Here is a 22,968-nt window from a genome sequence, read left to right on the forward strand (position 1 = left end):
GGGTTAGGGGAGGGTTTGGCCAGGGGGCTTTACTTGGCTCATCGCGCACTAGCGACTCCTTGTAGCGGGCCGGGCGCCTGCAGGCTGACTTCGGTCGTCAGTTGAACAGTGTTTCCTCCAACACATTGGTGCAGCTGGCTTCCGGGTTAAGCAGACGGGTGTTAAGAAGCGCGGTTTGGCGGGTCATGTTTCAGAGGACACATGACTCGACCTTCGGGAGTTGCAGCGATGAGACAAAATTGTAATTGGATCGCAATTGGATATCACGAAATTGGGGAGAAAAAGGGGGTAAAATACAAAAAATATACATGCCTCCAACCACACACTCAAACTCAAATCAAATGAGTACAATCAAATTGAGTGTCCACGCTAGCCTACACATGAATGGCAGCAAAGTTGGTTGTTGTTTCAGTCACATCGTTGGTCACGTTCGTGTAGGTCGGAACTAACAAAGATTCACTAACAACCTAAATGAAACGTGGTGTTCTAGTAAGGGGTTATGAAAGACACTCATGGGGGTGTTCACTAGCAACAACAACTGAGCCCTAAAAGACACCCACCATGAGCGCCCACTACATTTTCCCAAGAGGCAAACAAAATAATTCTCACACCAAACTTAAAAGACAGGAAGCAAACCATAAAGTGGATCTGATAAAGGATTGTTTTTTTAGAAATCAAAACTAGGGAGAGCCAACGAATGGTGTTAACCCTCCACATCGCTCAAGCCAACTAGCACACTGGGCCGGCCACTCTTAAATATCACCTGGGCCAGCACTGGTGAAACGCCTAACTAACGAGATGACAAGCCAGCACAGGTGTAAAAAATATTGCCTAACGAGGTGACACCAATCGGTGCGCCCAACGCGCTAACGTCCAACCTCGGAACCTTGGAAGAACCAAAGGCTGTAACAGTAAAGTTCATGCAGTTGGCATGTAGGCGCAAGTCGAAACATTTCTGTCCCCATAATGCAACACACTTTGAAAGGCGATGACCAACGGTGGTTACCTACTTCAGGGTTTCCCAAAGTCTGCCCTGGGGCCACCACTGGGTGCACATTTTGGTTTTTGCTTTAGCACTACACAGCTGATTCAAATAACAAACTCCTCATCAAGCTTTGATTATTTTAATCAGCCGTGTAGTGCTAGGCCAAAAACCAAAACGTGCACCTAGGGGAGGGGCCCCAGGACCAACTTTGGGAAACCCTGACCTACTTGACAAAAGTATTCCGCTTAAAAGTGCCCATGGACTTCATATTTCACCAGGGCGATTTACTGGGTCCTGCCTGTACAGGTAACTGCCTAAATACAGGACACACTTGAGTAAATGAGGGATACAAAGTATAATGAAAGCAGGTGCTTCCACACAGGTGTGGTTCCTGAGTTAATTAAGTAATTATCATCCCATCATGCTTAGGGTCATGTGTAAAAATTCCCAGTTGCCTATTATTTTGGCTACCCTGACTATTAGAGCGAAGGGAAAGGGGATATGTAATCAGTTGCTCAACAGAAATGTGTCTTCTGCATTTAACCCAATCACTCTCAATCAGAGCTGACATTATGTGCCAGTTTCCTGGACCCCAATTAAACCTGGTCATGGAGGAAAAAAAAATCTCAATTGATAGTTTCCATTGAAAGTGCCTTTTAGTCCAGGACTAAACTTAATCTAGTTCTGGGAAACTGGTCCTGTACTTTTTCTTTCAGTTGATCAATTTCCTCATGTCACACTGATTCAAGAAAAATGTCAAATGAACCGCTCTTCCCTTTAGGTTTATAGTAGTCTACATTACCAGTTCAGTTAGCAGTTTGAAGCATCTTTATACCTATTATTGTGTTCAGCACCTGTCTGCAGTAGTTCTAGCAGCTCACTTGCCTTGGACTGATAGGATTTCCCATACTGACCCTTGAGCAATATTTAGGAGATAGACAAAGGCAAATCTTCTCATGATCTCACTATGAACTAATTGATCCAGACAGTAGGTATGTATTCCTAATCCCTTGTGTCATGTGATCCACAATAGTCCTTGCCCAGTCTCTACCCTCAGTGCAGCATTGGGAGACCAGGGATAATACTAACTCACTGTTTCTGTATGGAAATATTGCATTTTCCTTCAGTAATAGTACAGACACAGTGGACTGATTCAAAAGGTGCAGTTGTGATGGTAATGGGGACATAGTTGGAAGAGAAGGAGCGTCCAAAGAGCAGAGCTACACCACTGACTGACAGACAACTTTCAATCATGAGTGACAACCTCTTCAACTAAGGAGTCCAATACAAAATGAGACAACACCTTCAACTAAAGAGGCTCTTCAAAGTATTTGATAACTATTTCCGTGATGGGTCAGCGACTGAGTGAGGAGAGTGACTCAGACCAGGAAATTGATGTTGCAGAGCTGCAGGAGTGGTATAAGAAGTTTGTGGTGGAGTGCCCAAGTGGAACACTCTATATGCACGAGTTCAAGAGCTTCTTCGGTGTTACTAACAACGAGGCGGCGGATTATATTGAGAATATGTTCCGCGCCTTTGACAAGAACGGAGTGAGTAGCATACAGATTACAGTAATCTGATGGGGGCCTTTGAGGGCCACAGTGACCACATGTCTTTCAAGTGATAACTGTTGAACACCTTTTCTCTTCATTTCAGTATTTATTGATGAGTATCATTTCAATCTTTTATGATTTTTTTCCCCTTTGCCGGACAACACAATTGATTTTCTAGAGTATGTTGCAGCCCTGAACCTGGTCTTGAGGGGCAAGTTGGAACATAAACTGAAATGGACTTTTAAAATGTATGACAAAGATGGAAGTGGCTGCATTGACAAGACAGAGCTGCTGGAGATTGTAGAGGTAACAACAAACATTTTCCAGTCGTTGAAAGATTAGTGTATGATTAAATAAAATACAGTATTTCTATACACATGTATACAGTGGGGAAAAAAAGTATTTAGTCAGCCACCAATTGTGCATGTTCTCCCACTTAAAAAGATGAGAGAGGCCTGTAATTTTCATCATAGGTACACGTCAACTATGACAGACAAAATGAGGGAAAAAAAATCCAGAAAATCACATTGTAGGATTTTTTATGAATTTATTTGCAAATTATGGTGGAAAATAAGTATTTGGTCAATGACAAAAGTTTCTCAATACTTTGTTATATACCCTTTGTTGGCAATGACACAGGTCAAACGTTTTCTGTAAGTCTTCACAAGGTTTTCACACACTGTTGCTGGTATTTTGGCCCATTCCTCCATGCAGATCTCCTCTAGAGTAGTGATGTTTTGGGGCTGTCGCTGGGCAACACGGACTTTCAACTCCCTCCAAAGATTTTCTATGGGGTTGACATCTGGAGACTAGCTAGGCCACTCCAGGACCTTGAAATGCTTCTTACGAAGCCACTCCTTCGTTGCCCGGGCAGTGTGTTTGGGATCATTGTCATGCTGAAAGACCCAGCCACGTTTCATCTTCAATGCCCTTGCTGATGGAAGGAGATTTTCACTCAAAATCTCACGATACATGGCCCCATTCATTCTTTCCTTTACACGGATCAGTCGTCCTGGTCCCTTTGCAGAAAAACAGCCCCAAAGCATGATGTTTCCACCCCCATGCTTCACAGTAGGTATGGTGTTCTTTGGATGCAACTCAGCATTCTTTGTCCTCCAAACACGATGAGTTGAGTTTTTACCAAAAAGTTATATTTTGGTTTCATCTGACCATATGACATTCTCCCAATGATCTTCTGGATCATCCAAATGCACTCTAGCAAACTTCAGACGGGCCTGGACATGTACTGGCTTAAGCAGGGGGAAATGTCTTGCACTGCAGGATTTGAGTCCCTAGCGGCGTAGTGTGTTACTGATTGTAGGCTTTGTTACTTTGGTCCCAGCTCTCTGCAGGTCATTCACTACGTCCCCCGTGTGGTTCTGGGATATTTGCTCACCGTTCTTGTGATCATTTTGACCCCACGGGGTGAGATCTTGCGTGGAGCCCCAGATCGAGGGAGATTATCAGTGGTCTTGTATGTCTTCCATTTCCTAATAATTGCTCCCACAGTTGATTTCTTCAAACCAAGCTGCTTACCTATTGCAGATTCAGTCTTCCCAGCCTGGTGCAGGTCTACAATTTTGTTTCTGGTGCCCTTTGACAGCTCTTTGGTCTTGGCCATAGTGGAGTTTGGAGTGTGACTGTTTGAGGTTGTGGACAGGTGTCTTTTATACTGATAACAAGCTCAAACAGGTGCCATTAATACCGGTAACGAGTGGAGGACAGAGGAGCCTCTTAAAGAAGAAGTTACAGGTCTGTGAGAGCCAGAAATCTTGCTTGTTTGTAGGTGACCAAATACTTATTTTCCACCATAATTTGCAAATAAATTCATTAAAAATCCTACAATGTGATTTTCTGGATATTTTTTTCTCAATTTGTCTGTCATAGTTGACGTGTACCTATGATGAAAATTACAGGCCTCTCTCATCTTTTTAAGTGGGAGAACTTGCACAATTGGTGGCTGACTAAATACTTTTTTCCCCCACTGTACATATGGGATATAATTCCAAAATGTTATTATCTTTTCTCAGTCCATCTACCGACTGAAGAAAGCCTGTCATGGAGTACTGGATTCGGAGTGTAACCTCCTGACCCCAGATCAAGTGGTCGACAGAATATTCGAACTGGTGGATGAAAACGGAGATGGTGAGGATGTTTTCTTTACCCCCTTACTGTTCTCTGACAGCTTGATCTGTGGTTTTAATAATTTAGCAGGTTCTCACTGTGATTTCCATACCATTATGGCTGTGTGTAACACACACAGACATGTACAGTATTTGCCATTTAGTACTCTTTTATCCAAAGCGACTTAGTCATTAATGTAACACATTCCAGAGTATTTTGAAAATTGGACAATGGGTGAGTAATGTTTTTCCTTCGGTGTATGTGTTTTAGTTTCACTAGTAAATGGGTAATGCTAAATATTTCTCTGTCTCTGGATGAGTTCATTGACGGGGCCAGGAGAGACAAGTGGGTGATGATGATGCTGCAGATGGACGTCAACCCTGGGGAATGGATCAATGAACGGCGACGTAAGAGCTCTGGAGTGAGCTCTGAAGCTAGACCTCTGCAATAAGTTTCTGGACTACTTTCAATCAAAAGCTGAATCCATCTACCAGCAGCTTCAGCTATCCTGTGCCGGCAGACACTACCACCATGCCCACGTAGACCGTGGACGCTTGTCCAGAGGGGGCAATCACTGCTCTAATAACTCCCTCTCTCCCTGTAAACAGCCCACACACCATAACTTGTCACGTGTTTTATAACCTTTGTTTTCTCTTTTGAAATCCCTAATGTGTACATATCAATGTGTTTCTGTTTGCCCTGATGGTTGTGTGTGTTCCACTACTATTGATTGCATTTTGTATGTGCAGGCAACAGTGAAAGGGACCAGTTTTCTCCATCTAATTATATGATTGAAAGACATCATGTAGGGGCAGATCGTAGAGTTCATTTTGCTGTGTTTTGCTGGTAAAAAAATGCATCCATCTGATTTGGGGGCTTATACTTGATGAGGTTCTGAGAGTTTCAATAGAGCTGACAATATAGTACGCCAGTCTTATTGAAATCCATATTTATTGAAACTTGAAATCCATATATATTTGAACAGTAAATGTGTATGAAGATGCATAATAAACACCTAGCCCAATATTGGACTAAAAGAAGCTTAACGTTACTCCTTAGTCCAAGGACCTTACATTTTCTGTTTAAAGGGTGAATTGGCTCTGGAAGCCAAAACAGCCAAATACGCCATCTAAAAGTGAATCGATTCTCAATTGCGGTACGTTTGTAGAAACATAAATCCCTCTACTTTCATATCACATCAAAAGAATGATACAAATGCAAAATACACATGCACTTACTGTAAACTGTTTTAACAGTTACAGCCAACAATATTTCAGTGACAACATGTTTGTGGGCTCCCCACACAGGTATTCGGAGATGCAGATAGCTCATTAGCACAGGTAGTCTTCTGTTTTCCATAAACAAGCGCTGTGACATGGAAATATGGCTGTGTGGGAACCCTAACCCTATAATTAATGGTGTATATCAATTTAACATTTTTTTATGATCATTTCTCACTAATATGAAAGATAGGGTTCTTATGCTTCCAAAACCGTACCACAAGCGATGCGTGTTAATGTTCAGATCGAGCGTTGCGGCTATTAACAAAACTTTCCCATACAGAAGACACTTCATCCAACGACTCTTACGTGTAGGCCTAATGTAATGGAACTGAGTCTTGATCAAGGGCTAGTTATAAACTGGGTGGTTCGAGCTCTGAACGCTGATTGGCTGACAGCTGTGGTATATCAGACCTTAAACCATGGGTATGACCATTTTTATTTTACTGCTCTAATTACATTGGTAACCAGTTTACAATAGCAATAAGGCAACCTTCGGGGGTTTGCGGTATATGGCCAATAAACCACGGCTAAGGGCTGCGTTGCGTCATGCATAAGAACAGCCCTTAACCATGGTATATTGGCCATATACCACACCCCTCGGGCCTTATTGCTTAAATAAACACCCATGTTGACCTATTGTATGGAATGTAAGCCTATTATATAGCCCTGGCCCCAGACTAAATGCACTATCAATTTAATGTCTCGTTCAAAACAACTGGAAACTCAGAAAAATACGAGGTCAATTCATGACGTCAGTGATCTTCAGGTCGGAAAGTCGGAGCTCTAGATTTATTTTTCCCAGTCGGAGCTAATTTTTTTCTGAGTTCCCAGTTGTTTTGAATGCCGATTTTTTTGTTGTTAGGACTTTTCCCAGTCGAAGCTCGTTTTTTTCTGAGTTCCCAGTTGTTTTGAACGTTCGGAAGTCAGAGATTTCCGAGTACCCAGTTGTTTTGAACGCAGTACGAGGGTAGCTCGTGACTATATCATAAAATAACCGGACAATATGAAAATCTTATGCCGCGTTCACGTACTAGTCGGAACTAGGAAACTCAAATGTCCGACTTGCTTTGACAGTATTCGCTTTCAGCATTGATGGTGGAGGTTCTTCTTCTTCTGTGGGTTTTATGGCAGACTACAACCCAAAACGTTGTATTGCCGCCACCAACTGGACGGGTTGAAACCAAAACAAGGTAAAAAGTAAATCCATACGTGATAGGGAAACTAACTTAATCCAGCCAAATAAAATAGTACATTGACAAAACAAAACTCCCACTTCTTCCTTCTTTCAATTCTCCATATCTACCTTCTCAGGTTCTAGGGCCTGAGAGGGTTGTATGGCTTGTGACAATATTCCATGTAACTACTTCGCCGAGGAATCTTTCAGCCCCAGGAACCGCTCCCACAATGATTTCTAACTTCCTGGACCTTCTCTCCACCTTGGCAGTGCCATTTATCACCATAGCTATAAAGGCCACCTTCTTAACCTTTAAAATGTCAGGATCCTGCTGGTGAAAGGCAACCCCTGCAGCCTGCAGTGAAGGCCTATCCACCACCATGAACTGTTCAGGAGCACCATTCAAACCCCCAACCCTTTTAACAGCTGGTGCATATGATATGCTCTGGATAGCCCTGACTTTGGCCACCTCATTCTCTTTCACCCTTATGGGGCATTCAAAAGACGTGGCTTCATGGTTCCCACCACAATTGCAACATGTCACATTTTCATTACTTTTATAACACATAATATTATCTTTTCCACAACTTAGACATCTCAGCTTCTCCCTTCTGCAAACACTTGAAACAAGCTTTACAATGATCACACTGCATTGGTCTTGGGATATGTTAAGTTGCGTCAATTCAAATCTGGTATTGGAACAAAAAGAGGTCAATACACGTCTTCTAAAATAGACTAGTATTTTAATTAATGCAAAACACTTCAATGGTAAATATGATGTTCGTATATACGGGTCCACTGAAATACCACGCAGGGCAGACAGAGAACTGAGCCATTGTCATAAGTTCTTCTTTAAATACTCTGACAGAGATAGTTCCTGCTCCCTGCTGGCCTATCAGAGTAGAGACTGAGCGTGGTTTAGACTTACTCAGCCTATCGTTGGCGCACAGGCTGGTCCCAGTCCCTTGGCGCTTCACTGTTGCCAGGCACTAGTTGTTATCCTCACAACTTGTCCCGAGTCAGCAACCTCAGACATCTTTGTAGCAGAACACATGTCCTTGAGCGGTTTAACAAAGAGGCAGTGTGTGTGTATGTGAGACACAAGTCTTATCTCATCCTACCCCCTAACGTTCCTCACATTAATCACAGCTTGTTATATTAAACATTCTATATCAGTACAGCACAAACGTATTATGTTTAATCATTAATGTATTCTTTCTAAGCTAACAGCACATCTAAAATATAAGAGAATAATTTCCCACAGATAAATGGTCTGACTCTGTAGTTAATATACCCTAACTGCACTTGAGTAGGGAGAGACTCCATATCAAAAAACAAAAGAACAGATAGACTCCTCACTTTTTCTTCATTCACCACAAGATTCATCCGACATTTATCAATCACTCCAGGAATATTTTTCATCTCTTCAACATCTACTTCCCATGAGACTCCAGATATAATCCCCTTGAGGGGTGCCCTGTTCCTAAGAGAAACTTCAAATTTATCAAATTGGGTGAGACATAGCACACGTTTCTTCTGATCCTCAGATGCACAAAAAAATCTAAACCAGCCCCCCTCTCATGATCCTCACAGCCTTCACTCTACCCAGCACTCTCTCCACCAGTTTGGATATCTCAAATGGATTCCTCAAGATTGGTAATTCGATCAACTGCTCCTCATTTACAAACCGTACATTCTCATCACTGTACTCTACTTTATTCCGTTTCCTTTCTTTTGGACAATATTCAAATTCTCCTGGATTCTACCGCCATTATATTCAGAATCCACCTCATCATCCGCTTCCGCCATCTTTTTTCCGTCCCTGATGGTGGAGGTACTGGAGCACGAGCGTAATGGACCTCTAGTTCCTCTTACCTTAGATATGAAATGATTGGATAGGTTTAAGCAGCTTTGCCTTGGATAGGCTGGGAGGAATTTCCATCTGACACGAAGAGGAAGTCGATTGCTAGCTGGTAATGGCCACATTTTGAGAAACTGAACGACTTCGACGCTAGCTCAGTAAATTGCTAAATTAAGAAAAATGAATCAAAGTTAGCTTTATGCAATAGTCAGACAAATGTGCTTGCTCTATTAGATGACTGTAATGTTAGTGCTAGCTAATAATGCAGGTTCAAATAATCAAATACACTTTCATTTAGCTCGCAGTTAAAACAATTGCCTATCCCTCCCTCCCTCTACCTGGTTGATTACAGCTCACCAGTCATATAATGTCAACTGTATCTGAAGAACCAGTGAGCTCTATTGACAAATATAAGGTATGTATAACTGTAATGTAAATGTAAATATAAGGTAAGTGGCCATCATGAAAACACCTAGCCATAATAGATTCTGACCCTAGGCTTTCTTACAGCTGCACTGGGTCTGACAGACTCCCTGTTTAGATTGACACCACAGAGCCAGTGCGAGATATGGCTCGTGAGAAATGCATTGTACTCTGAATTGGCCCATTATCCCAACTGTTACACCAAGAAGTTTGAACGACTTATAGTTTTTCTGGAAAGCAGCCCTTTATGTCCTCGTGCTAGGTAGCAGTAGCCACAGCAGCCATTATGGAATGGCATGTCGTGTCGAACAACAAAGGAACTGATAGGCTGACACTGCCATTCCAAAATGGCTGCTGTGGCTTCTGCTATCTACCATGAGGACAAAAAGGGCAGGTTTCTAGAAAAACTAGAAGTCGTTCAATCTTCTCAGTGTAGCAATTGGGACAATTCGGAGTACAACAGATTTCTCATCCCTGGATTGAGGTACGTTTTCCTATCGTGCTGGCTCCGCGGTGTCTTCATCTAAACATGAAGGCTGTTTAACCCCAGTGCAGCTGTAAGCAAGTGTAGGGTCGGAATCTGGCTAGAAAACACCATACTTAGCTAGTAGGTAATGCTTCCATACCGTTAAATGGCATTTAATAAATGCCCATGTAGTTACAGTCCTACGTAGCAAGCTAGCTACTTACCTGGAGCTAAGGTAAAGGACAGAGGTTGGAAAACTTTGGCATAGCTAGCTAGATACTTTATCCAAGGTTTTGGAAAGTGGTGGCTGGTTCTGTGGTGTAATGCTGCCCTCTCTTGGCCAGAATGCAGAAGGTGGCTGGAGCCTGCGTCATGTGAAGCGGGACCTGTTCTCCTGTCCTGAAGATGAGGCCCTGGCCCACTGTATCAGCGAAGACTGTCGCATGGGGGCAGGCATCGCTGTCAAATTCAAGAAAACATTTTGTGGCGTAGACGAGCTGAAGAAACAGAGTGAGTCCTGTGTATTCATGTTTGTTATTATGCACGCTGCATGCTATGGAAGTATGTTGTGATGTGCCATTTTCACTTCAAAGTACGCACTACAGATAGAAAGGCATGGTATACATTATAAGCCCATGTCATTGATCAAGATCACTGTCTACTGTTTTTTTACTTCAGAGAAGGTGCCAGGGCAATGCGCTGTACTGAAAAGATACAAGCGTTTTGTGTACTACCTGGTAAGATGCTTGCCACTATATACCAACCAACTAAACATATAAAGCCTTATTTTGTGATCTTTTATGGTCTCTCTCTCTTACAGATTACAAAAGAAAAATACAGCCACAAACCCACCTATGACAGCCTACGGAAGAGCCTCGAGGACATGAAGTCTCATTGCTTACAAAATGGAGTAACTGGAATATCAATGCCTCGGTTTGTATAAGTACATTCTACACAAAAAAAATCACCATTATCTTGACATTTAATTATTTTGCATTTTGTTGGTAAGCTGACTCAACTTCCATTTTTCCTATCCTTCTATTCTACAGCATCGGCTGTGGCCTTGATGGACTGAGTTGGGATAAAGTGGAGGAGATGCTTGAGCAGGTATTCCAGCCCACAGATATAAGAATCACTGTGTATACGCTCCCTGTAAAACCCACAAGGAAACCAAGTCCACGGGTGACACCAAGTATCCATTGATGTTTTCTGTAAACCAAAGTAAATAATATATATCAGGAACATTTGTTATGGTTATATTCTCTATCACCTTTTATCATAGGCTCCAAGCGTGTTTTTCAACTCTTATGACAATGGGTTTTGTGTGAAATAAAACTCAGACCATATCGTGTTGTGACACAGTGTGTACATTTCAAGTGTCTCAATGCCAGGTTTACGCAGCACACCGATATGCACCTGTGCAATGTTTGCTGAAAGTTTTACTTTCAAAAGGTAACAAATTAAATCACAAAATATAACACTTTACCTTAAGAATCATATCCTTTACCTCCTAATCTTTATTTTACCCATGTGTTTGATGGTTTTCTGAAATTACAGGTGCATATTTTTCATGTTAATTATGACCCTTTACAGTAGAGCTGTTCTCCACCAGAAGGGGGCACCAATGAGTTTTCTTCACATCGCTTCTGTGGTGTGATCTGTGCAGGTTTTTGTCATATGCTGTAAATACACTGTAATGCACAAGTACCTCACATGAGCATGACTTATGAAAACTAAATAGCTGTTTTGCAGTAATAAAATCAAATGTGTTCTACACCTTTCGCTAGACCTGTGGTTCTTATAAATTTTAAGGTTTAGGTTGACTGTCCAGTGTAAATGGTGATATGTCATCTGTCGATAATATTCACCTTGTCACTAAATGTAGCTATATCACCCATCATACCATACAGGAGGACAGATGATCTGGAAAAATACATTTAGTCACTCCTAATACCCATCTCTTCATCTACTGACTAGGGCTGTGCATCAGGCTTTGCTCATGAGTCATAAGCTTGATGCTGTGGACTCTGAAAGCTACCTTTAATGTGATTCTAATGCTATGACCATCACAAAAGACTCAGCGTGGTGCAGCTGCTGCAGATATGGCCACGGTATTGTATGATGTAATGTTGATCTTGAGTGTATTGTACTGTAAAAGCAGCTGAAAGATGATGCACCAGATGTAAGGGAGGGTGGGGAAAGGGGATAGGGAATCTGACACCACAAAGTCAAACCCACTGAACCATTTTATGTGCATGCCCTCCTGTACATCAAGCCCTCCTCTACATCAAGCCCTTCTCTACATCATGAAACTTGAGTCGAATGCACACAAAACCAGCCATCCTTTCGCCGGATTGCCTGTAGTTACAGTACTTGAAAGGAATAGCATATTTTGCCATTTATAATTATTATAAATCAAAATTTGGTTGTGGTAACACGAGCGTACAATAGTTAGCTAGACAGTGTACAGTCTCTCACAGGTCTTCTAGTGAAAAGACAGAGAATAGTAGTCTGCTGCCTGGCTTTGCCCCCACCCACTCCCCATGCCTCCTCTGGGGCACCTTCAATAATTCATGAGGAAAATGTGTTCGCCACTGGGTACACTGCCTTGATCCCTCTATTCCTGGCTGGAAGACTGTCGGCATCACTGCATTCGACCCCCTCCTCCCATCCCCATTTACACAGCAATTAGACTGCACTCTGCAGCGAGCCCTGGGAAATTGCCCTTTTATCTGGCCTGAGCCTCCTCTGACACATCACTGTACTGCAGAGGTCCATCACAGACTGCAGAAATGCAGTGGTCGTCTTCGACTTGTGTCTCAAAAAGCCTAACTGGCAATACGCTGAATCCTAGCTCGGCGTGCCTGTGTTTGTCCTATAGCAGCTCACTGATTTGCTACTTTCCTTAGCTCCCTCCTAACACTCACTCACTCTTTTTCTCTCATGCCCTCCCTCCTTCCTCCCTTCCCTTATTTTTTACGCTCTGTGTTTGAATCTGTAGAGCTCAGCACTCTTCTCCACAGGCACGTCAGAGAAAAAAAGAGCTAGGCGGGAGGGGTCCTGATGCACCATGAAACTGCCCCCTCCCAATTAAAGCACAGCGCTTATGTTATTGAAGAGCAGCTTAGCCAATGAGGTGGCGGTACAGGCCGATACAGCAGTAAAAAAAAAGCAGCAGAATGAGTGAAGAAAAAACTGCTGTGTGTGTAGTTTTTATCCCTCCCATAGTTGATTTTTATTAATTTACTGTAGTAATGCATTCTTAGGGTGTGTGTGGATGAGGCAAGAGTCCACAGGACTGAGGAAAGGTGTGTTATAGAACTAAGCACTAGTCCACACTTATTCATTCTAACACTGGAAATAAGAGAAAGTAATTCTTGAAGGAATATTCATTCTCTTTTTTACTATCTATCTCAAAGTGCCCTGAAGCTGCTAGAGACGTTTGCCCTGAGGAGGAAGAAACCCAGCACACAAGGTAAACTGCTTTTCACATCTACTGTATGGGCTGGGCTGGTGGGATGTTTTTAAAGTTATATATTTTTCTAATATAATTGTGGGTATGTTTCTCACAAGGGGGTTATGATATGAAGTGTTACATATTGGAGCTAATTAATTTATAAATGTTTACATAATTCAGACTTTACAAGGAAGGAGAGAGAAGGCTAGAGTGGGACTCTGTGATGCTCCCAGCCAAGTTATTCTCTGTGCACACAGTTGTCAAGTGCAGCAGTATCCCATTTCAGTCCATAGATAGTGGAGCTTCCCCAGACCCCAGCATCTTGCTGACATGGGGCAAGGGGGACTTAATATAACCATGCAGTTTTTTGTGAATTCAGAGCAAACTTGAAGTTTCCTGGGACGAGGCATAAATAAAATCTTCAAATGGAAATCATAAAAACATATTTGAAGTTTGATGTTGATGGTTCAAATGTGAGGTCAGGTGGGGACAGGACAGGTGCATCACTTCACAGTGAAACAAATGTACTGCATAATGATATTCCCAAAATGGGATGATGTGTGCACTCTCGTTTTGTGTGCAGCCGTATGTGAATACTCGGTGATGTGATGCATGCATTTGGGTTGCTTAGATAACACATGCATTATTAATGGTGTGTAGAGATTGATCTGTCTTAATTAGGAATGGTGTGTAGAGAACTTGATAGTTCACTGGGACTGCAGGCACAGACTGAGCCCCAGTGAACTATCTGACAGAGAGGGTATGCTGGGCTGGAGGAATCTCCTTCCATGGAAAGAGGAGGGTTTCTCTCTCACCCCTCAGTGGTCACACAGTAGGAACCGCAGAGGAAAGTGATTTATTTGATGCTAATTTAATCCGGCCAGCAGTGGGCGCTGTTTCTTTCATCTGTTAGCCTATCTAAAAGATTTGAGATGTGTCTAATAATCTTTATAGATAGTATTGTAAAATGAGTGAAGATGATCTTTTCATGATTTGCTGTTTATTTTTAAGGAGCAGCTCTGCTCTCCACAGTTGTAGGCTATTTACTTAATCTGGAAACCAGGTTCTGCATTATTTTGGGAGAGTAGTGTGAAGAATCTGTGTTTGTAAATGATTTACAGACCATGTCCTCATTCTGTCATTGAAAAGCAGCTGCTAAAATCTTCTGTGGAAAATCACTCTTCTAATATTGCTTTCTAAACAAGATGTAAAAGGAATTGAGGTTGTGTATTCATCACCATAGCTAGAGACGGGTTCCAGCACTTAACACAAGCCTGGGGCCCAAGTCCCCATAAGTGGAAGGTACCAGTGGTAAGGATACTCCCCCTCAGTAGGCAGGACAGGAGGAAAGCTAGGGAGGGTCGGGGACCCATCCTCTCCTGACCAGAGCTGCTGACCCCTAGATCCTTGCTCTATAATAGTCTGACCCAATCTCCCAGAGACACGATAGCAGCTTTGTGAGCTTATCCACTCTACTGTGGCAGTTGTGGACCAGACAGGGAGAAACCCACATTATTATTAATGTCTCTCTGCCTTTAGTGAGCATGGTGGCTCTTTCTCTGAGAGATTGCAGAGCTATTTTAGTGTGCCCCATCATCAATATTTCAAACCAACATTTTATTTTACACTACACCACACACACTGTACCACTGCCAGCCCAGTACCATAGTGATAGGCGATGAGTAGTACTTCCCCAATTCTGTGAGCGACTTCAACAACTATCACATCCCTTCCTGTGCTTGCCAGTGGCAACAATGAATCACACATTAAAACACAGTCAGAACAATAATCTTCAAATGGAAATCATAACCATGCCGTTTCTGAAGTAGGCATACTACTGCATAGGCTAGTCTCAGTGAGTGTAACAAACATTTCTCAAAAATGACCAAATTATTAATAATAAGCTTAGATTTTGTATTCTGGAAAATGAGTAATTTATGACCTGATGTATATTTTGCAGATGATTATGCCAACAACACTTTAATGACATTGACACCCATGGCATTATGGAAGACTGTTCCTCTTCACATTATCTTGGGGATGAGGTTGAGAGACTCCCAGCAGGGTAGAGACATCACGCTGAGGAAGACACTCAGATAGCACTGCTGAGAAAATCCAGCTCCTAATAGGAACGCTGCAATGATACCCCTGACTGTGTCCTAGTATTAGCTGCTGTCCTCTATAAGACTGAAATTGTGAGAAGTTGAGAACCACTGAAATTTGAAGGAGCCTAAAAAGTACTTATCTTGAATTAGCATAGCGGGATTTGAAACAGCGGACATCTCGCTGTTGGCTAAAATCATTTGAGTATTGTAATCAGGATAGAACAGCTAGTGGAATGACTGGAATCAGTGTGGTCTTCAGTCAGAGGACCAATCACAACAACTGAAGGATAGAACCTGACTGCTGAATGAAATAGTATGACACCAACTATCCAATCACTCTTATGAAAGAGACAGGTCATGAATAAGGTAATGAAAAATCAGACATGTAATGTATTAAAATAAAAAACTGAAATATCACATTTACATAAGTATTCAGAACCTTCACTCAGTACTTTGTTGAAGCACCTTTGGCAGCAATTACAGCCTTGAGTCTACAAGCTTGGCACACCTGTATTTGGGGAGTTTCTCCCATTATTCTCTGCAGATCCTCTCAAGCTCTGTCAGGTTGGATGGGGAATGGTACCTGCACAGCTATTTTCAGGTCTCTCCAGAGATGTTTGGTCAGTTTCAAGTCCGGACTCTGGCTGGGCCACTCAAGGACATTCAGAGACTTATCCCTAAGCCAATCCTGCGTTGTCTTGACTGTGTGCTTAGGGTCGTTGTCCTGTTGGAAGGTGAACCTTCGCTCCAGTCTCAGGTCCTGAGCGCTCTGGAGCAGATTTTCATCAAGGATCTCTCTGTACTTTGCTCCGTTCATCTTTCCCTCGATCCTGATTAGTTTCCCAGTCCCTGCCGCTGAAAAACATCCCCACAGCGTGATGCTGCCACCACCACCCTTCACTGTAGGGATGGTGCCAGGTTTCCTCCAGATGTGACGCTTGGCATTCAGGCTAAAGAGTTCAATCTTGTTTCTCATGGTCTGAGAGTCCTTTAGGTGCCTTTTGGCAAACTCCAAGCGGGCTGTCATATGCCTTTTACTGAGGAGTGGTTTTTGTCTAACCACTCTACCATAAAGGCCTGATTGGTGGAGTGCTGCATAGATGGTTGTCCTTCTGGAATGTTCTCCCATCTCCACAGAGGAACTCTGGAGCTCTGTCAGAGTGACCATCAGGTTTTTGGTCACCTTCCTGACCAAGGCCCTTCTCCCCCGATTGCTCAGTTTGGCCGGGCGGCCAGCTCTAGGAAGAGTCTTGGTGGTTCCAAACTTCTTCCATTTAATGATGGAGGCCACTGTGTTCTTGGGGACCTTCAATGCTGTAGAAATGTGTTGGTACCCTTCCCCAGATCTGTGCCTCGACACAATCCTGTCTCGGAGCTCTACGGACAATTCGTTCGACCTCATGGCTTGGATTTTGCTCTGACATGCACTGTCAATTGTGGGACCTTATATAGACAGGTTTGTGCTTTTCCAAATCATGTCCAATCAATTGAATTTACCACAGGTGGACTCCAATCAAGTTGTAGAAACATCTCAAGGATGATCAATGGAAACAGGATGCACCTGAGCTCAATTTCGATTCTCATAGCAAAGGGTCTGAGTACTTATGTAAATAAGGTATTTCCGTTTTAGTTTTTTTATACATTTGCAAAAATTTCTAACAACCTGTTTTCGCTTTGTAATTATGGGGTATTGTGTGTAGATTGATGAGGAAAAAAAAGAATTTAATCAATTTTAGAATAAGGCTGTAATGTAACAAAATATGGAAAAAGGGAGAGGGTCGGAATATTTCCGAATGCACTGTAACCAATGAGATTTGAATGTTTTTGTTACCATCAGGTCATTGAAGGTAATGAGAAATAAATCTTAATTAAAACATTTTAATTCCATTGTTTTGAATTGAGACATTATGTGTTCATTATTTTAGAAGCTTTGGACCTTTGGGTTAATAGATCAGATCATTGGGTTCACCTCTGCAGGTATAAAATCCCTTGTACCCATTGAGTGTTTAGCACCTCAGGAAGAGGCAGATCAGCAGAATTGTCAGGAGTCTTGTCATTGCTCATCCTCTCGGTGTGACACCCCCTGTCCCAGATTGTGTGACACGGGGCGTTTAGTGCGCCCCTGTTACTGATGGCGTAGGCGATATAGCGGAGCCAACACTGCTGTCACCCTGACACCACAGTTAGCAGAGTGGTTAGCTCCACATGTCAGCCAATTCTGCACTGTGAGCATTCCACCAAACAAAACTCAAAATTATATTAGAATTGGATCACATTAAAACAACTACAGAGAGGAACTGAATGGACTGAAAAGGAGCCAGAGCTTTATATTGAGAAAATAGAAGGCTTTGAATGGAAAAAATTATATGTAGAAGACACAATGAATATTCAAGGAAGTTATCCAGCCCTTATGTATTGCTACCACTGAGAAAGAATACAGGAAACAATAGAGGAAAATAGAGGACATACCAAATGATTACGGTGAACATTCTCTCCTTGATGAAGTGTCACCCTGAAAAGTACACTGGCGTGCGGGAGAAGAGGAGAGAACAGTACAGTTGTGCCGTGCTAGCAACCAGGACCAGGGCGCCTCATCACACACCCTGGGGAAATGTGTGTGTAGGATACTGTGTGCAAGGAAGGGAAGAGAGGGGGAGGAGAAAAAAAAGTCAAAGTGAGCATGAGAATAGGATAGAAAGTGAGTGATGGAGGGAAGACAAAAATAGAGGGGATTATTAGGAAGAAACTAAAAAAAGAAGGGGAGAGGAAGGGGACATAAGAAAAAAAGGAAAGTGAAAAGAGATGGAGAATAAGGGAGACAGATGATGCAAGTATGAGAGGAAAGAGCGGAGCGGGAGAATATGAGGGAGAGAGAGAGAGAGTGGGTGTGCGGTACAAAGCTTGGAGCACTGCAGCACATTGCAGTGCCCAGCCCCCGCTGTGTTCTTGCCATCTGGTTCCATGCACTGAAAAGACCCCTGCAGCTGGGCAACATAGAGGGCTGCCTGCCTGCTGACGAACACAATTGTTCTTTCCACTTGACTTGATAAATGTCTTTCTGTTATGCAGATTCTGGGGTACTTGAAATGTGCTATTGAATGTTCAGAGCAAAGAGTTGAATGGACAATACAGGGCAATTAATCTCATGTTAAGGCTTTCCTTGATTATATAAACCTATAAATACTACACATTCAGTTCTGCCCAATTTGACCTGTTATATTCAGTCATGGGATTGTCATTACTTTAGCTGTACAAGCATGCTGTAACCATATCAGAGCATGCCAAATGTGGCCAATAACCCCCCTCTATGTTTATCCCATCAGGAACATTTGCACACATCACATGCTTTTGTCCCTGGGTAGGCTAGCCTAATGCCCTTGCAAATAAAGCCAGCTCCCTTATGGGACATGTTGAAATGACAACAATGGAAAGACAAACACATGACCAGAAATTACTATCTGTCTGATGCGTTGTTGATGTGCTCTGTTCATTTGGCTTTTTAGTTCTGTTTACAACGAGCCCAATGGTCAACTTTCAATTCTAGACACTAATGCATGTTGAATTAAAACAGGTAAAGCCTAACTATGGGATGCCTTGTCCAGAAAACCACTAGACTCACGGTTGAGATACAGGACAGTGCCAATCTAGGAAATTGAAGATCCAAGTTATTTCTGCTTCCTCAAACAGTTGTTACGTTTCCATCCCACTGTCTGCCTTTGGAGCAGTGGCTGAGGCATGAGAGGCTTATCCGCTGTATTTGATCTTAGTTACTATCATGTAATGCTGTAGTAGCTGACTGACTGTGTATTTGGTGTTGTTTAGAGTTATCAGTTCCACTGAGGGGTTTGATGTTCAGTCAGTGTTCCTCTATTTGAGAAGGGCTTGAGTCTGCTATGCCCAGCTGGATGAGTGTTTGGACTGTGAAGTTTGTTTCCCCACAGCACACCATGCTAAGCTTCTCATTTCAGCCGACTGTTTACCTGTTATCTCAGATTTACACTGAGTGTACAAAACATTAGGAACACCTTCCTAATATTGAGTTGCACCCCCTTTTGCCCTCAGAACAGCCTCAATTCGTTGGGGGCATGGACACTAAAAGGTGTTGAAAGAGTTCCACAGGGATACTGGCCCATGTTGACTCCAATGCTTCTGACAGTTGTGTCAAGTTGGCTGGATGTCCTTTGGGTGGTGGACCATTCTTTATACACACAGGAAACTGTTGAGCGTGAAAAACCCAGCAGCGTTGCAGTTCTTGACACACTCAAACCGGTGCGCCTGGCACCTACTACCATACCCGTTCAAAGGCACTTCAATATTTTGTCTTGCCCATTCACCCTCTGAATGACACAAATACACAATCCATGTCTCAAGACTTAAAAATCCTTCTTTAACCTGTCTTCTCCCCTTCATCTACACTGATTGAAGTGGATTTAACAGGTGACATCAATAATAGATCATAGCTTTCACATGGATTCACCTGGTCAGTCTGTCATGGTAAGAGCAGTTGTTCCTAATGTTTTGTACACTCAGTGGCTAAACACATCCTAGGTTGGACATTTATTTCTGGAAAGTCTACCCGATGCTGGAAATTCATTATTTAACTTGGTGAAGTCTTGAGGGCAAAGTAGTGTAGTTTGTATAACACTTGTTTCAACCGCTGTATATCAAAGGGCTTTCTTTTAATAGAGTGGACTCCCCCCAGTCAGTCAACAAATAATTTGGAGAGCAAAGAATTAGAATAGAAGGTTCTCTTGGTCCAATTATGGGCTAGCCATGTGTGTAATTGCTGCTTTTCTAAGCTTTGTGTGTTTAGAGCAGGGATGGGCAAATTTGATGGGGGTTGGGGCTACAAAAAATCTGAACTCATCATGGCGGTCGCAATGGCTCGCGGGTCTGCGTACCCACATCCAAACCCACTATCACGTTTCAGGAGAAGACCCTGATACAGACAGTGTCGAAGTAACAAAAGTTTATTACAAAAACAGGGGGCAGGCAAACGACAGGTCAAGGGCAGGCAGAGGTCAGTAATCCAAATCAGAGTCCAAAAGGTACAGAACGGCAGGCAGTTTCAGGGTCAGGGCAGGCAGAGGTCAATAATCCAGGGTGGTGTGAAAAGGTACAGAACGGCAGGCAGGCTCAGGGTCAGGGCAGGCAGAATGGTCAAAACAGGGAAAACTAGAAAACAGGAACTTAAAAAAGACAGGAGCAAGGGGAAAAACGCTGGTAGGCTTGACGAAACAAAACGAACTGGCAACAGACAAACAGAGAACACAGGTATAAATACAGGGGCGCATACCTGGTTGACCGGGGTGCCTAGCGGGAACCCAGCTCCTCTCCTCCGGGCCATAACCCTCCCAGTCAACCAGGTACTGGAAACCCCTGCCCCGAGGTCGAACCGGTTGGTCGTCGATGAGATGGGGGAGAGGGGTGGGCCTGGAAACAGGAGACAAATGTCTGTGAGACATGGGTTTGATCCTAGACACATGAAAAGTGGGATGTATACAGAGGGTATGGGGCAACAGAAGAGGAACAGCAGAGGGGCTAATGATCTTGAAGATGGGGAAAGGGCCGATAAACAGAGGGGAAAGTTTGTGGGACTCTACCCGGAGGGGCAGATCTCGAGTGGACAGTCATACCTTCTGCCCGAGATGATACCGGGGAGCCGGGGTCCGGTGGCGGTCTGCTTGTCGTCGATACCTGGAAGTGGTCTTGAGAAGAGCCGACCGGGCTCTCCTCCAGGTACGACGACAGCGGCGGACAAACATCTGGGCCGAGGGTATGCCGACCTCTTGCTCTGGCAAGAGCAGGGGCTGATAACCCAGGGAACACTCAAAGGGCGAAAGACCCGTGGCAGAGCAGGGAAGGGTGTTGCGGGCATATTCGACCCACACTAGTTGCTGGCTCCAGGTGGTGGGGTTGGCAGAGACCAGGCAGCACAGAGTCGTCTTCAAGTCTTGGTTAGCTCGCTCAGACTGGCCGGTGGACTGAGGGTGGAAACCGGAGGACAGGCTGGCCGACGACCCAATGAGTGTGCAGAAAGCCTTCCAGAACCGGGACGAGAACTGAGGACCCCGGTCGGAGACCATATCCACTGGGAGTCCATGGATCCGGAAGATGTGCTGCACCATGAGCTGGGCCGTCTTGGAGAGAGAAATGAAGTGGGCGGCTTTGGAAAATCGGTCCACAACTGTCAGGATGGCGGGGTTGCCATCAGACGGGGGAAGACCCGTGACAAAGTCCAGGGATATGTGAGACCAGGGACGGTGAGGAACAGGCAGAGGTTGGAGGAGACCAGCCGGAACTTGCAGAGGAGTCTTGTTCTACGCACAAATCGTACAGGCGGCGACGAACGCGGAGACGTCAGGAACCATGGTAGGCCACCAAAAGCGTTGTCGCACAAAGGCCAGGGTCCGACGGGAGCCCGGGTGGCAGGCAAGCCTGGAGGAGTAGGCCCACTCCAGGACCGAGGAGCGGACAGCGTCAGGAACAAAGATCCGGTTATCTGCCCCCCCAAGCACGAGGTGGGAAGGATGGTCTCGGATTCTGAGGGTGTAGCCGCGGAGCTATAGTGGCATTACAGCGCATCTGGCTTGTCATTCTTGGATCCCGGTCGGTATGAGCGGGAGAAGTTGAACTGGGTGAAAAGCAGGGCCCACCTAGCTTGCCTGGAATTGAGACGCTTGGCGGTGCGGAGATATTCCAATTTCTTGTGGTCTGTCCAGACAATGAACGGATGTTCTGCCCCCTCCAGCCAGTGCCTCCACTCCTCCAACACCATCTTCACCGCGAGAAGCTCATGATTCCCCACATCGTAATTCCTGTTGAGGCGATGGGAGAAGAAGGCGCAGGGATGTAACTTGAGGTCCAGGGCCGAACGCTGGGACAGGACCACCCCCACTCTGACGTTCGAAGCGTCAGCCTCCACCAGGAACTGGCGGGATGGGTCAGGATGAACCAAGATGAGAGGAGTGGTGAAACGATGTTTGAGGTCCCGGAACGCCCGGTCAGGTAAGAGAGGTAAGTGCAGACAGGGGGAAGCCAGTGTGCTGTAACCCCGGATAAAGTGGCGATAAAAGTTGGCGAATCCCAGGAAACACGCTCTCACCTTCCCGGGATCCATCTGTACACTCCCTGCAGCGATGATGTAGCCCAGGAAGGGGATGGTGGAGCGATGGAATTCGAATTTCTCCGCTTTCACAAAAAGCTGGTTCTCCAGTAGGCATTGGAGGACCTGTCAGACGTGGAGCATGTGTTCTTGGGCGGAGCGGGAGAAGATGAGGATGTCGTCGAGGTAGACAAAGACAAACCGGTTCAACATGTCGTGGAGAACATCATTAACCAGGGCCTGGAACACAGCTGGCGCATTGGTAAGGCCAAATGGCAGATACACTTTGTGACCGCTGGCCGTGTTGAAGGCAGTCTTCCACTCGCCCCCCTCCCGTATCCGCACAAGGTGGTAGGCGTTCTGTAGGTCCAGCTTGGAGAGCACGTTGGCCCCCTGGAGCGGCTCGAAGGCCGAGGAGATGTGTGGTAGCGG

The 22,968-nt window shown here is 44.2% G+C and overlaps 2 protein-coding genes and 1 long non-coding RNA gene across 7 annotated transcripts in view; all 3 read left to right on the forward strand.

Annotated features, from left to right (window-relative positions):
* Positions 1-2,015: 2,015 nt before the first annotated feature.
* LOC121546470 lies at positions 2,016-5,671 on the forward strand. Its single transcript, XR_006657626.1, has 3 exons — positions 2,016-2,535; positions 2,717-2,844; positions 4,569-5,671. It is a non-coding gene; the product is annotated as an uncharacterized LOC121546470 (long non-coding RNA).
* A 2,732-nt stretch (positions 5,672-8,403) lies between these two features.
* Positions 8,404-11,645, forward strand: LOC121545627 (ADP-ribose glycohydrolase OARD1). Of its 4 annotated transcripts, XM_041856321.2 has the most exons (6): positions 8,404-9,092; positions 9,333-9,395; positions 10,214-10,379; positions 10,548-10,606; positions 10,690-10,802; positions 10,919-11,645. In XM_041856321.2, exons 2-6 carry the CDS (start codon positions 9,348-9,350, stop codon positions 11,070-11,072), a joined length of 540 nt encoding a protein of 179 aa, XP_041712255.1. In that variant the 5' UTR covers positions 8,404-9,092; positions 9,333-9,347; the 3' UTR covers positions 11,073-11,645. The 4 variants fall into 4 exon arrangements, with proteins under 4 accessions (XP_041712255.1, XP_041712257.1, XP_041712256.1 ...); XM_041856323.2 differs by having other exon boundaries at positions 9,070-9,395; positions 10,221-10,379; XM_041856322.2 differs by lacking the exons at positions 8,404-9,092; positions 9,333-9,395 and adding an exon at positions 9,675-9,887.
* A 1,424-nt stretch (positions 11,646-13,069) lies between these two features.
* Positions 13,070-22,968, forward strand: part of LOC121545624 (synaptotagmin-2-like) — a 91,675-nt gene continuing 81,776 nt past the window's right edge. Inside the window, exons 1-2 of one of the 2 annotated variants that reach the window (XM_041856306.2) lie at positions 13,070-13,177; positions 13,289-13,344. The gene's annotated coding sequence lies outside the window, so the exon portion shown is untranslated. Of the gene's footprint in view, positions 13,345-22,968 lie in introns of both variants that reach the window. The other variant, XM_045209484.1, reaches the window with a different exon arrangement.

This window comes from Coregonus clupeaformis, chromosome 30 (genome assembly GCF_020615455.1).
Source record: "Coregonus clupeaformis isolate EN_2021a chromosome 30, ASM2061545v1, whole genome shotgun sequence".
Classification (NCBI taxonomy): Eukaryota; Metazoa; Chordata; class Actinopteri; order Salmoniformes; family Salmonidae; genus Coregonus; species Coregonus clupeaformis.